We start from the raw sequence: 15,648 nt of genomic DNA, 5'->3' as shown, positions 1-15,648 counted from the left end.
AGCAACCACCTTAAAGGCTTATCAGTTTTGAGCATTTTATAGATAACATTTATAAAATTTTTGTTAAGTGGTAAATAATCAGATTTCAATTCAAAAGCTAGAACAAGGGTGCATTAGCAGAGTACATAATGTTCTTATTTCTATACATATATTCAAATCCAAAAGCATATGAAAAGTGTCTCCTTTCTGACTAAGGTCAGTTAAAGAAACATAGCAAGGGCTTCCCCGGTGGCTCAGTTGTTAAGAATCCGCCTGCCAATGCAGGGGACACGGGTTCGAGCCCTGGTCCGGGAAGATTCCACATGCTGCGGAGCAACTAAGCCCGTGCGCCACAACTACTGAGCCTGAGCTCTAGAGAGCCCGTGAGACACAACTACTGAGCCCGCATGCCACAACTACTGAAGCCCACGCACCTAGAGCCTATGCTCTGCAATAAGAGAAGCCACCGCAATGAGAAGCCTGCGCACCGCAACGAAGAGTAGCCCCCGCTCGCCGCAACCAGAGAAAAGCCTGTGCGCAGCAACAAAGACCCAACACAGCAAAAAAATAAAATAAATAAAATTTTAAAAAAGAAACATAGCAAGAATGTCAAAAGCTAAATTTATTTTTACCTCCATCTTTGCCTTAGAGATAGAAAATCTCTAATATGCTATAATTCAAATATAAGGACTGTCTTACCAGGTAATTTCTTTTCTAGTTGTTGCTGTTCATCTTCTAAAACTGGTTCCTCTGGTAACCTCTGATCTACCGAAGTTGAGCTTATGACAGATATACCACTGCCAGATCGAACTCTTCTGCAGTTGTGGAAAAAAAGAAAAAAAAAAAAAAAAAAAAGGATTCACGTAAAGCTGTCTAGGTAGAATTGGGTAAATTATGAAAAAAAAAATTTTTTTTAAGATTATGCCACATATCATGGAGCAAATTTCATTTTTAGTGAGGAAAAGATAAAGATTTGGTCTTCTCTATTTACAAAGAGTTTCTTAAAAATGAGTATCTGAACGTCATCAGACTCTGAGTGCCATATTCATTCAAATGTTTAGAACCGTCACCAAAAGTAGGACAATTCCAAAGGATTAAATCAATTACCAATTGTCAAGTGGTTACAGCAGCACCTGGGACATAGTAAGTGTTCGCTGTTACGATCATAACCCTCCTACGGAACATTAAATTTCCAAGGGAAGATTAGCAGCTCAGCTAATTGAGACCATCTTTTTTTTTTTCCCTTTACAAAGTCTCTCCATGTTATCTCTTAACAAACACATGAAATGTCTACACTTTATAGTCCTTAAAACAAATCACTTAGTTTACTGGTTAGTTTCACTTTACACCGTTAATCTTGCTCTTTTAAACCCATCTACCTATCTTCTTTTTATGCTTTTTTATCAGCTTCCAGTGTTGTGTTTCTTGTAGCGATTCTTGCAGCTGTGAGATTTTATGGGCAAACTGTCCAGCTACCGGTTTCTTCCTACACATTCACAGTTTTCTCAGCTCCCCCTGCATCGTGTATGTGCCGACAGTGATGGCTTCATGTCTCATACTTTTATGGGGACTTTTCCCCCAGTCCTTCCCGTGAGGAATTAGGACAGAAATTCTTATCTGTGCTTCTTTTGTTCTTCTTTGTACTCGTAAGATCTCAAATTTGTCTTTTGAGTTAAAGCTTTGAGACGCAGTTGCCCAAGAGGGCTGTGTATGCGTGGTTGTGTGTAGGCGGAGGATACCAGTAACTGCAGAGTCCTCCCAATTGGACCCTGAACTACCCTCCCGATGTCTCCACTGAGGTTATGTTTCAGACCATGATAATTTTCTTTAATTATCTTCCTGATTATAATTTCTACATTGCCAGCATTTCGTTACCTCTGTCTGGAATGTGTAGAATTCATAGGCAGAAATCTCCTTGCTTTATTTTCTATGTACAGGTTGATATCATTGCACTTAAACTGCTAAGCAAGTTTTGGGTGAGCTTTGATTATATGGATTGTCTCAAAAATCACAAAATCTGTGATGTTTTACTTGACTGTTTTACTAATATCCTATAAGTACTTCAAAGAACAGAACAGAAAGATTAACACAAACCTACCTAAGAAGATTTGCTTGAATTCATAGATATTTCATTTACTTGCCAAGAATAAAAAATGACTATAAGATACACAGCCAACAAAGCCAAGTTTGAAATTCACATACTCAGCGCACAATTTCTTATGAGAGCCAAATATTCCTTACCTAAAGGAAGGTGGAATGTATTCTGGGGGCAGGACCGGTGGCAGTGGTTGGCCAGACATAGCTACATCAATTAGGTGCATAGCCAGGATAAATTCTTCTGCTGTGAGTTTTCCATCTTGATCAATGTCAGAAAGATTCCTATTCAACAAAAAGTTCATTGTAATCTAGTTTCATGAAAATGCATGCTTGTTACTATTCATGAGTGATTTAAACATTCTATTTTCTTATTCTGACTCTAGGCCAGTTGAGTTCCTCTGTGCCTCAGTTTATAAAAATAGTACCTATTTCACACCACCGTTGCAAAGACAAAATGAGACAATCCATAGAGTTGGGATGGTGTTCAGCATTCAACAGATGTAAACTATGATTATAATTACACTCTTCTCAATCACTGCAACCCACTTTAAATGTATCATACATTCCATGTGTCTAATTTAGACTACGCTCTGCAGACTATCGGGTCAGATAGTAAATATTTAAGCATTGCAGAACACACAATCTCTATCACACTGAATTCTGCTGCTGCAGCAGGAAAGTGGCCATAGACAATATATAGAGAAACAAAGGGGCGCGGTTCTTTTAAAAAACAAAACCAGGTGCAGGCCAGATTCAGCTCACTGGACCAGCCCCTGATCTAGGCCTCCAAGGGTGGATCTTTACGGCCTCCAGCCACAGAGGCAAGGTGTTTTCTGTTCCTTAATCTCAGGATTCAGTCGTCACTGTTCTTCATAATCAACTTGCCCTGGCAGCTAATTAAAGTAAACAGATTTTTCTAGCAAGTCCAAGAATGTGATTTTACTTAACAACTTCTGGACACCAAAAGAGGATGCAAGACCACAACACTGTTCACTAAAATACCAACAGGACAGATGCTACACTGGGCAACTAACTGACTTTGCTGATGCGATAAATCAAGAAACTCCTCTTAAATCTGAAATTTCCTCAGGTGGCATAAACTCTTTTTTTTTAAGGTACAATATCCATACGGTTAACATCCACCCCTTTTAGAGTACAATTCTTTGAGTTTTGACAAACACATTCAGTTGTGTAACTACTACAATGTATAGAAGTTTCATCATCACCGAAAATTCCTGTCTTTTTATAGTCACCCTTTCCCAGGCCCTGGCAACCACTGATCTCTTTTCTGTCCCTCTACCTTTGCCTTTTCCAGGTGCCAGACTCCTGTTTTTAAGCAGAACAGAGCCACAAATGAAAACCCTGCCTGTTTTACCTTGTTCTCTCTTCCTTTCCACTGCCCACTCCTGGGTAAATGCAATTAAAAGGCAGGTGGAATTCCTATTTGTTTTTTTCCCCATACTTGCCTGAAGAATGGCTGTACACACTTAATTAAATATCTTTTTATCGTGTAGGAGGAGAATATAATATTCTAGTAGGAGAAGACTCAAGTATTTTTTTCAAAGAGGGCAGGTTATAAATGAGAAACTTAAACATTTCATTATATTCTGGTGTCATGAGAACAACCAACGTCCATAAATGTTAGGTCTTTAGTTTTTATTTCACAGGGCCCTAGGATACTGGTACACACCCAGACTTAAAGAGGTCTGGATGTGTCATAGATATAAGATGCTTGCTAACTGGTCTGTTATTATGCTATTGCAAGAGGCTGACCCTTTAACGCAAAGCAGAAGGGACCATAATGGGTGAAGGGAGCAGCACTAGAGCTTGACCACTTATGAAACAACCACATCAATGAGCCTGCAGCAAAATCATGAACCTAGCAGGTAAGTGGTATAAATCGGGTTTATCTTCCAGGTGGAATCAATGGATAACGCATAACTGAGAGATACACACTCCTGAAGAGTGCGTATTCTAGTTAATATTTAACTATATATTAAAATTAAATATTTAACATTCTAGTTAATATTTAAATGTAAAGAATCCTATAGGATTAGGCAAGGCTCATCAATAGCTACTAAAAGTCATTACAAAATAGACAAAGAGACATAAATGTACCTACTGATGTAAGTACTCGGTATCATCTCTGATGTATTTTGCAAAAAAAAAAAAAAAAAAAAATTCAAACTTGAATCTGATGAGTGGTTCTCAACCACTGATTGATTTAGTACTGCAAAGAACATCTGTCAATGTCTGGAGACATTTCTGATTGTCACAAGTGGAGGCGGGGCTCATGCTGCTGGAGTAGGCATAGGCCAGAGACGCTACTTAACAATCGACAGTCCACAGGACAGGCCTCCACCGCAGTCATCGTGCCTAAAACGGCAATAGCACTGAGGTGGAGAACCCTGCTCAAGATCTAATTACCGGGGCTTCCCTGGTGGCACAGCGGTTAGGAATCCGCCTGCCAATGAAAGGGACACGGGTTCGAGCCCTGGCCTGGGAAGATCCCACATGCTGTGGAGCAGTTAAGTCCATGTGCCACAACTACTGAGCCTGCGCTCTAGAGCCCGCAAGCCACAACTACTGAGCTCACGTGCCACAGCTACTGAAGCCTGCGTGCCTAGAGTCCGTGCTCCGCAACAAGAGAAGCCACGACAATGAGAAGCCCATGCACCGCAACAAAGAGTAGCCCCGGCTCGCTGCAACTAGAGAAACCCCGCACACAGCACCAAACACCCAACACAGCCAAAAATAATATAAATAAATAAATAAATAAATTTATTTAAAAAAAAAAAAAAAAAAGATCTAATTACCGATCTACAGGAAGCACGAGAACGAATTAACACCACAAGGGTGCCATCAGCTAGAGTTAGGCTATAATAAACTATAGGACAAATGATCTGGGGGTTTTTTGCGGGGTGGGGTGGGGGAGGAGTGGAGAACAAGACAAGGGGGAGTTTATAGGTTAAAGGAGACTTAAAAGATGTATCAACCAATTGTTACAAAATACAGATTTATTTCAGTCCTGATTTGAACAAATCAACTATAAAAAAATTATGAGACAATCTAAGGAATTTAAACACCATCTGATTAACTTAATGATAAGAATTACTATTAAGTTTTAAGTGGACTTTTGGTATTGCAGTCACGTGGGGAAAAAATCCCTATGTCTTTTGGAGATACAAGCTGAAATATTTGCAGATGGAAATTATATAATGACTGAGATTTGGCTTAAAATAATTGAAAGGAGGAGGGGAGAACCAGGACAAGTCATGAGTTGAGACTTACTTAGGCTGTATTATGAGTTCTTGAGAATTCATTATATTGATTGCTCTGCTTTTGTATTTTTCATAATCAAAAGGGGGGAAAGTAAGAGGGGTAATCATAACAACTCACTGGAAAATTAAGCCTACTCCATATATCCCCCTTAGAAATAACGGTATTAATCTAAAGATCCATGAGTCATATCAATTTAAGAAATACAGTTTCCACTTTTTACAAACCAAGGAACTTTTTCATTTCTTACCATATTGAAGCCAGCTGAGCCTGTGGTAAACTTGACTGCATAAGAATAGTTCTTGCTTGGGGACCTAAACAAAAACCAGGAAAAAAATATAAAGATGAATCAGCAAATCTTCACTGATCAGTGTTCTGCACATAGGTACTATGCAATCTCATGCAATCACAGTGCTTTAAACAATATTTGCTATTACCCGAGGGGCTTTTTTTTTACAATTTTTATTTATTTGTATTTATTTATTTATTTATGGCTGTGTTGGGTCTTCGTTTCTGTGCGAGGGCTTTCTCTAGTTGCGGCAAGTGGAGGCCACTCTTCATCGCGGTGCGCGGGCCTTTCATTATTGCGGCCTCTTTTATTGCGGAGCACAGGCTCCAGACGCGCAGGTTCAGTAATTGTGGCTCACGGGCCTAGTTGCTCCGCGGCATGCGGGATCCTCCCAGACCAGGGCTCGAACCCGTGTCCCCTGCATTGGCAGGCAGATTCTCAACCACTGCGCCACCAGGGAAGCCCCCCCTGAGGGGCTTTTTAAAAAAGGAAATTAAGCCCCAATGAAAAAGGCAAGAAACACAAAGCACCTGGCACACAGTCAATAAATTTTTGTTAAATAGATGTTTAATGAGGAATAAGTATGTAAAGGATTAGAGTTTCAAAATATAACCTGCCCTGTTGTCCAGGTTACCGTCTCTATTCGTATCAGGTTTTTATTTACAAAGCTGAAACTTATTCTCTCTAAATTCAGCATCTTGGCCACCACCTGCTTCCTCCACCATGATGACTAACAAATTCAGATAAGATTCAGAGAATCTTAGAGGAGGAAGGGACTTTAGAGAGAACTCTTCTACTCATTTCATTATACAGACTCTAAAACAAAACTAAACAAAAAAAAACTTGCTCAAGGTTGTATAAGTGGCCAATATCACAGCCATTTCCTAGGTTAGTGATAAAGAAGAATTCCTGGAATTTCAACTCTCTTCTCAAAATCAGCTCTCACTTCTTAAAATACTTGTATATATCTTCAGTTCTGGCATGAAACTAGCCTTAGATACCAGAAAGGCTACAATGGAAGAATCTGAATGTTTACATAAACTAGTGTCAGGAGGAGAGAGACAAATGTCTTATGTCCATCACTGACACCCAAGGTGTGGTCCCAGGATGACAGGAAGACCAAGGAACGGAAAGTGGTAGCAACTGTGTTAGGAAGATGACCACGTACAAAATTTTGCTTGTTCTGTGGTATATTGGAATGAGAAAAGTTCACTGATCATTTTATTTAGTCTCTAACATTGTATTTAGAATGTTGGCAGCATTAAAGTAGAATTAGCAAAAGTTTAGTGAATGCTTTAATTTATACTTGTAACAATTCTGCCCACTTCAGAACTATATAAAAGAAAGTTCATATTTCACCTACTCAATAAAAAGTGTAACAATAAATGAAAAGAACTAGCCCTGGACCTGGATATCAGGACATATGGATTCCAGTCCTGACTCTTCCACTCCCTAATGACATGTGACATTAACAAAACTACTTTTAGGAAGTTCTTTTATCTCTGAAATGAGGAAAATGATCTAGAACAGGGATTGGCAAACCACAGTCTATAGGTCATATCCAGCCCTCCACCTGTTTTTGTAAATAAAGTTTTATTGAAACATAGCCATGCCCATTCATTTAAGCATGATATACGGCTGCTTTCATACTGCAATGGCAAAGTTGAAGAGCAGTGACAGTGTATGACTGCAAGTCTAAAATGTTTCTGTATCTGAAAGGGCGAATTATAAGTATATGCAAATTCTCTGTATGTCTCATTCACTCTGCTAAAGCAGTAGCTGTCACTTTTATACATAGCATGAAAACCCAGGCCAGCTTATACGGGCACTGAAGGAATATTTAAAGGTAGAGTTTTAAGTACTGTTTAACATGGTTTGACACCAGTGTGTCATACAGACCCAGACCTGCACTGTCAGTGAATCTGAAAACATTATTTTGCTGTTTATAGAAGAAGCCTGTTGACCCCTGCACTAAAAGATCCCAACTATCTTTTGCAATTTCTAATACTTGACTCTAAGTCCTAAGACAAGGTTGTGAAACATTAAATTAGATCAGCAACAGCAAAGATAGTAACAGGACAACATAAAAATCAAGCTCTGAGTGTACAGAACTATTCTGTAGAAGCCTACATTCATGAAAGGCAGACTGGCTTATAAGGAAACATTAAGGGAATAAACACAAATCTCATGTTCACAAAGCCTACAGTGGGTAGCTATGTTTGAGTAGGGAAGCTTGAATGGAAAGAACAGAGACAATTAAATGAAGTTAATGCTTTACTTCAAACAATGACTAAGACTTTTAGCATTTTGTAATTAGCATATGAATAACCAAATAACATATGCACTGTTTCAGAATGCAAGGAGATAATAAAATACCTCTTTGAGAAGAGAACTAGCAAGAATAGCATTACCAGAATTCTAGAGCTACTTATATAACTTAGATTAAAGAAGGACTCCTTCTCTCTTTTATAAGAGTGTCTCTTTTAAGAGCGTGCAGTAGCATATACATCAGGTTGGGAAGGAACAAGGGGGTGCCCACCTAACCAGGTGTATCAGCGAAATCAACCTAGGTAATCAATGGGGTAAACTGTGCCATTGCTAAATATTTCACTTGTGCCTCTTTCCATTCTGGGAACTTTTCTCAACTTTCTTGATATTCTTCTTAATCTTACTCAATTCTTAAGCTGAATTGAGTAACTGCTTTGGGGGTTGAGGATTCATACAATTATTTTCACAGTTGTGATCATGAAAATAATCTTTGTATTTCATTTCAACAAACCTGCTCTGCTTCCATCAACAGTCTTATTTGGCCTAAAACAGACCCTATATTGATTCCTCACAAAGGGAAAACAAATTAAATGTCTTTTATTTACTCCTATTTTAAAATGTACTGGAATAAATTATTCTTTCTATTTGACATGACTATACAAAGATTTGAAAATGAAATTCCCACCTTAAATTCTTTCCAGGACAAAATAGTAATAAGTATACAGCTAAACAGCAGCAAAAATCTGCTCATCCATCCAGTATATTTCAAATTTTATTTTCTGCCTCAGATATTAAAAGTTCTAAATATTTAAGTTCCTGCGTCATATACCTTCTACCTGATACTATACTTCGGTCATAAAACACATCCTACCAAGGAAAGAGAATTTCGGCATCAACATCGCATCTGAATACTATTTTAAGTAACTCCCAGCAAACACCAAAAGTGCTTTGAAAAATGTTTTCAGATTCACTGACAAGGTCTGGGTCTGTATGACACACTGGTGTCAAATCATGTTAAACAATACTTAAAACTATATCTTTGAATATTCCTTCAGTGCCCATATAAGCTGGCCTGGTTTTTCATGCTATGTATAAAAGTGACAGCTACTGCTTTAGCAGAGTGAGAGAGGCATACAGAGAATTTGTGCATACTTATAATTCGCCCTTTCAGATACAAATATACGCTTATTTGAAATGACTGCTGAGATTCTTTACTGGGATAGGGTTCAAGGTTAGACCAGAACCCTTCTAAGTCTCACCCAATCCTGACATTTTTAAACAAGGATGAATTTTTCTTTTGGAAGTAAAAATTGCAACTGTAAGTGATAGAAAAAAAAAAAAGATAGTAAGAATCAGAAATTTAAAATGTTTTCTGCTGAATATCACTGCTTCTCCACCCCAGGAAAATGACCCCATTCTCCCCTCCTTTCATATTTGTTAAAGAGCAGTTACATTTTCCCCCCTTTTACACTTAATGTTTGTATCGGAGATCTCTATTTTCCTTTATTAAAATTATGCTTTTCTTTATAACTCTCTAATCAATTTTAAGTGTTTAACCCCTTATTAGAAAGGTTTCTGGATAGTATCATAAAATCCTTTGAATCCTTCTAATGTAGACAACAATCTTTTTTTAAATCCATAGAGACCATATACCTTAACTCTGGCCTTTTATACATGAAGAAATAAGATCCAAATACGTAAAGTGACCTCCAGCTGGTTAGTGGCAAAGCTAGGTTCTAAACTCCCCAACCATTTACTAACTTTCACCCTGCGTCCTGCCATAAACACTGATTGTTTGAGTAGACGGTTTCAAGTTCATCTACTAAGTTGAACTTCAGAATGTGAACCAGGTTTTGTCCACAGCAGTGTTTCTTTGCAAGTGCGCTGATTTGCACAACAGTGGCATTTGGGGTGCTGGGGGATCCTTGGTCTAGGTTCTGTTTACCAAGAAGCAAAAGCCTGAGGCACTGGAGAATAAAATAACTATGGCCTTATCAGTAGATGAGAACTGTAAGAGGAACAACGAAAACCCTGTTTAGAAAGAAGTACAGTAAATAGAGGAAGACATCTGGAAAATCTTCAGCCCAACATCTAGAAACAATGTGCATTTAGAACAAAGATCATGTTTCACTACATTAATTCTTATTTGTAAATACCTGTTAAGTGTCCACTCATGGTTTTGTCGTGACTGTTGAATAACTGTCTGTATTTCAGTCTGGATGGCTGAGGAACAGCCCATTCAGCTGCCGGAGGAACACTGTGGGGCAAAGAGAGGAAGGAGAGGAAAAAAGGATTAATAGTGAAGAATAGCATACTTAAGTTCCCTAAAAACAGTAAACTAAGAACTTCTCTAGAAAACTAGATTTAACATTTTATTCACTTCCTAATCACTATTTCTGAATTTTCTATAATGATTTTTTCCATTTTTTAAGGTTATAAACCTTTCTCTCCAGGTAAGCTCATTATTTTTTCCAAATCAAGGGTAAACACGACAGACCAAGTGGCTGGTTCAAGTTATATGGACAATTTACTAATTTAAAGGTTCTACAAAAGAATGGAAAATCTCCTTGGAACGGAGGTGATACAGTAATGACCAGACTTCTCTAAACTTCTAGAACAGTCCTCTTTAGGTTTAAAAAGCAATGCTGATAGAAAACAAATAACTACTTTTAAACGTATTAATTCTTTAAAATGTTTAACTTTCTTTACACCAAAATACAGAATGTATTTCTTAATGAAAGGAAGTTATTTCATTCTGAGAATTTAAATGCCCAAAATGGAGTTTCCCAGAGAGAAGAGAACATTCCCAGGGTGGTTGGCAAATCAGCAGTGCAGTATGGGAAGGAGCTCTGCTTCTGACTGCGATCCAGTGCTGACCTTTCCTTGCCAATGTGCAGCTGACCTCAGGAAACCCCTTGCTCGCAGCCAGTTCGGGTGTAGACCTCCTTGGTGATCAGTTCCTCAGATTAGTTCCCACACAGTATCATGCTGGTTGGTACCCATGGCTTGTTGAGAGCCAGATGTTTCAACTGGGCAATTTAAACACGATGGCTGAGCTGGCAGTAAAAATGGCACTCCACTTCCAGGACAGATTACAACTAATGCCCCATTTGCAATTTCCTTTCATTTCAACAAAAATACCTATTTCTCACAGATTACAGTGAAATTTTAATCATGAACTGGACCTTTTAATCATCATTTATGTATGTTACCTATGCACTGATACTTACTATGTACACTTCTCAAAGCACAGAAACAGCTCCTAAATACTTGAAAAGTACCTATAAAAATTTATCTTTTCAATTTTTATAAACTTCTTAATAAAAACATTTACCAAGTTCTAATCTGCTGTGCATACTTCTGCAACAACTCTCTCATTTTAAACTAATATTTTGCAGATTCCAACTCTTGCCTATTTGTCAAGAAGCTAATTATATCTCTCCTGCACCCCAGGAATGTAGGGTCTTACACAGAAGGTGTTCAAGATTACACTTATCCAATCATAGTTTTCTGCCAAATTCCTGAGAATTTAAATAGGCCTAAAAATGCATTAACCAAAAAGTTAGATGCCACATTATAAAAACTTGCTAGAAACTTAAATTATTGAAAGGTAACTACCAAAAAAACCCCAGTGTTTTTATAACTGAGCAGGACCCTATGGGGCCTTCTGGGGACAGACCCCTCCCTTCACATCCTCTGCCTGTCTCTATTTTTTTTCTCAGCCTACCTCTTGTTTGTAGAAAAGCTGTAGTCTCCCAGGCCTCCCCTGAGTCACAGAAGCCTGGCTCAAGAATTAATGACTGAAAGTACATGAATGTGTAGTGACAAAAGTAGCAACTGGGCCAGGAGAACTGGTAACAATGTAAACAGTCAGCCATATGGCAGCCACAGAATCTTTAGTTCCTCCCTGAAGTACCTAGATAACAGTATCTGATGCACATTCCTGAGTTGTTTTACAGATGCTAGAACTCCACCGAAGGGAAGCTGGAGCCTAAGGATTGATAACATTAACCCCTGTGGCACTGCCCTGTTACCTCACCATCAACCAATCAGAGAACAGTACACAGCTGATCACACATCCTGCGACTCCCTTCCCTCATCTTGCCTTTAAAAATGCTCCCTTAAAACCCATTGGGGAGCTCAGGTTTTTTGAGCATTAGCTGCTCCGGATTCCTTGTCTGGCACCTTACAACCTGGTGTCAGTAGATTGGGTTTACTGCACGTGGGCGAGCAGACCCAACATTTTAATAGCATTAATGTTGCTAATACTGGCTGTTTGTTCATTTTAATGTCACAAGTCAATTTTAAGACAGATTTCAAAATCACTTGTGGAAAGTCAGAGAAAACTCAAAGTTCAGCGTGATATGGGAGAAAGAATAGAAAACATGGAATTTGGTGTTAGATGATCTCAATTTAAATCTCAGCTCTGCTGTTTAGTAAGCTGTAAACTATGGGTGAGAAATATAACCTCTCTGGGTGTTTCTTCATTCACAATTCGGAGCCAATTACTACCCTACAGGTGGTTGTGCGGGTTAAATGGGATTAATGAGTCAAAGCAGATACTCAATAAATATTCCTGCATCCTAGAAGTAAAACCTTAATTAAATGGAACAAATACCTGTAATACCACAATTAACCGAAGTTTTCAGGGCAAATTTTAAGAACATCTGCCTTAAAATCAGAAAGATCTCAGTTCAACTCAGCCCTATCACTTAGGAGTTAAGTTATCCTGGGCAAGTCACTTACTGTCTCTGGGGCTCCTCCTCATCTATAACACAGAGAAAATCATAGTCATCTTATGGGGAAGAAGGTGAGCATTAAATGAGTTAATGTGCATAAAGCATTTGGCACAGTGTTTTTCAGTTTATGGATTTTCTTTATATTATTTTTTAAAAGGCAATGAATTATTGAATTATATTCAACATGCTCTTTTCTTTGAAGAGGAAAAATGACTCAATTCACTTAGGAAAGATTCCTAAAGAGGACTGAAACAAGAAAAGATGGAATCATCTTCATTTACATCTCCTTTTCATTTGGAAAGCTTTGAGACAGCTTATCAAGAGACTTAATTTTTTATTTTAGTACAGCAGTATGCAAGGGGAAAAAATGGGTAAAATAAAAATATGAAAGATAATATGAACCAAGATTGGCCAAAACAGAAGCAAACAGGTCATGCAAGCTGTACCCAAAATTGAGCCACATATTTGATTTAATAACAACTGTCCCATAACCTGAATAACTCATTTCATAAAAACTGATCTTAAGTTTTACTAACAATCCACACAGACTCCATAAGATTCTCTGAGATAAAATTAGAGCCAGTTTTGGCTCTAATTTTCATACAGTATTTTTTATACATAAACTTTTAAATGACTGACACAAAATAGTTAATGCGCTTTTTTTCCTCATACCTAGAGTTCTATTTTTTTAAACATTTACTACTACCTATTTATCATCCTCTTTAAAAAAAATCAACATGAAAAGCTTTCAAAGGAAAAGTAGTGTTCTTGATTCTGTCATCTTTACAACAAATAAATAATAAAACCTAGTAACATTATCCAGAATTAAGAAAATTATTAGCATTCTGCAAACTAAAACAAGACAAAAGAACACAGAGCTAATTCACTTTCAAATATATGAGTCAATCAGATAATGGCTTAACCAAACCACCCATTTAAAAAAACAAGCAAACTTACCTAGCCACGTCAAATGATTGTGCCTTCTGTAATTTAGTGTTTAACTGTGACCCTGGACCAGATCTACTAAAGGAAGAACTCTTTGGCAATGTGGCTGCTGAAAAGATAAATAAATGTTGAATAATTTTAATTTTACAAAAGTAAGAAACGTTTCCCTATTTATAAAAATTAAAATGTATAGTCATCAAATCTGAGGCAGAAATTAGTCCTCCCTTCTTACCATTCCAGACTCAAAAAGTTAGTCCCTCCTTGCTTCCTGCCCTCTAGCCAAAAGTGTTTTACTAGTTCCTTCAGAAAAGCACCTTACTAGGTAGTAATGTTTACATCCATAAAATCTGACTCTTCATTAAACACTTAGTATCACATTTTATAGGCTCTGTTCCAATAGTTAAAGAAGTAACAGCTTAAATAGATAGCTGGCATATTCGTAACTGCACTGAAGAAGCTGAAGTATTAGTTCCAGATGTAAGAGCCAAGAAGTCACAGACTTGTCTTGGCCAGATGACACGTGATGCCAGAAGGGCCAGCTTTTGTGTCTGAGTCTCATTCAGGCTGGTTAGCTGTGTGTCAGGAGAAAAACTTTGCGCCTTAACCAACATTCCCTTCAACCTTGCCTACTGTCTTGCAACATTCGCCACACAAGAAAACAAGACACAGTGCGTGGATTCACTGCTACTACTGGAAAAATAATTACAAGCATTTTCTCAGCTGCCATCACACCTGCAGTCATGGTCTCCTATGAAAGATAAACTACATGTGAAAAGAACATCTTAAAAACTAGAGGTCGATTTGGATTCTGTGGCTATAACTTAGAGACACATCCTGACAGATGTAATAAATGCAGGGGCCTAGGCAGATTCATATATAAGGCTCAAACCCACACTGTCAGTCACTTACGAATTTATTCAGACATATCCGAAGTACTTAAAAAACAAAAAAAACTTTCCATATTGATATGAATCCATTCTGATTTGTTAGACTAAGACCATCTACATCTACACTATGCTTTTCTTTAACTAAAGGGAAAAAGACTTTGAATAAAGTCTCAATTAAGCAAGCATGTAATACTATAACCTTAATATATTTAGCCATTCAATAGACTTCCTTCCCCCTCTATGCCTGATTCACTCCACCTCCTCAAAAAAAAGAAAGGCAATGTTCTTTTTTTTCCTCCCACACAATTCTACTCCTAAGGGATTGGCTTGTTTATTAGCAATTCATGGCAGCTGAAGAAAAGTAGTAACTGATACATGGAAATAAAAAGTGTTCAAATACTGTTCAAACTTGAGCTGCTCTCATCAAGCCCTTGAAAGGAAATTATGCTCTTGGTTTTAGCTGTTGAGTTCACCTCTGTGCACAATGGCACCCAAAGCTTCATAATTTCATTCTCCTTTCCCTCTCTCTAGCCTAGCTCATCCCCAAAATGAGACATTAAATGAAACAAAAGAAAAAATGAAGATGATTTCTTCTGGAATAAAATACCATTTAAATATAATCAGAACATGAAGACAGAAAACTTAACGAGAATGAAGAGTAAAATACAGGTAAAAGTTCAGCCTGTGGCTTCAGCAGGTCACGTACCAGGATGAGCAAATGCAGGCAGAGGCTGTATGACAGGGGGCGTCCCGTTAGCCAGAGGAGGCACTCCTGCTGCAGGAACAGAGGATACTAGCGGGGGAGACATTCCGACAACGGGAATGGAACCCATTGGCACTGGAGCAACAGCGGTCAGCGGTGGCATGCTGGCGATACCTCCCATACCTATGAAGGGAAAAATCCCAACAAAATTCACATGGAACCACATTTCAGCATTCAATGATAATTAACCCAGGACTGCATGGAGAAGAAAATCCCTTTCCAGTTGTAACATAGTTCCATTTAAAATATGAATTCAGATTAATCATTCTGAAGAGTAGTAAAAATTGTCAAGGATCATATCAAAAGGGCTCAAGACCCAACTTAAAGAAGGATCTACTGGCCGAAGTTGAGGATCAATAAGAATAATAACTGCAGTGGACTGAAAGCCACCAAAGAGAAATC

The 15,648-nt window shown here is 38.1% G+C and overlaps 1 protein-coding gene across 1 annotated transcript in view; it reads right to left on the bottom strand.

Moving 5' to 3' along the window:
• The window catches only part of ITSN1 (intersectin 1), a 235,769-nt gene that overhangs the window by 133,905 nt on the left and 86,216 nt on the right, over positions 1-15,648 (bottom strand). Inside the window, 6 exon segments of the mRNA XM_036850123.1 lie at positions 679-794; positions 2,221-2,358; positions 5,606-5,669; positions 10,069-10,169; positions 13,609-13,705; positions 15,190-15,369. Coding sequence (XP_036706018.1) covers positions 679-794; positions 2,221-2,358; positions 5,606-5,669; positions 10,069-10,169; positions 13,609-13,705; positions 15,190-15,369 — 696 coding nt within the window.

Source organism: Balaenoptera musculus, chromosome 4, assembly GCF_009873245.2.
Source record: "Balaenoptera musculus isolate JJ_BM4_2016_0621 chromosome 4, mBalMus1.pri.v3, whole genome shotgun sequence".
Lineage (NCBI taxonomy): Eukaryota > Metazoa > Chordata > Mammalia > Artiodactyla > Balaenopteridae > Balaenoptera > Balaenoptera musculus.
This window is presented reverse-complemented; position numbering and strand designations above follow the sequence as displayed.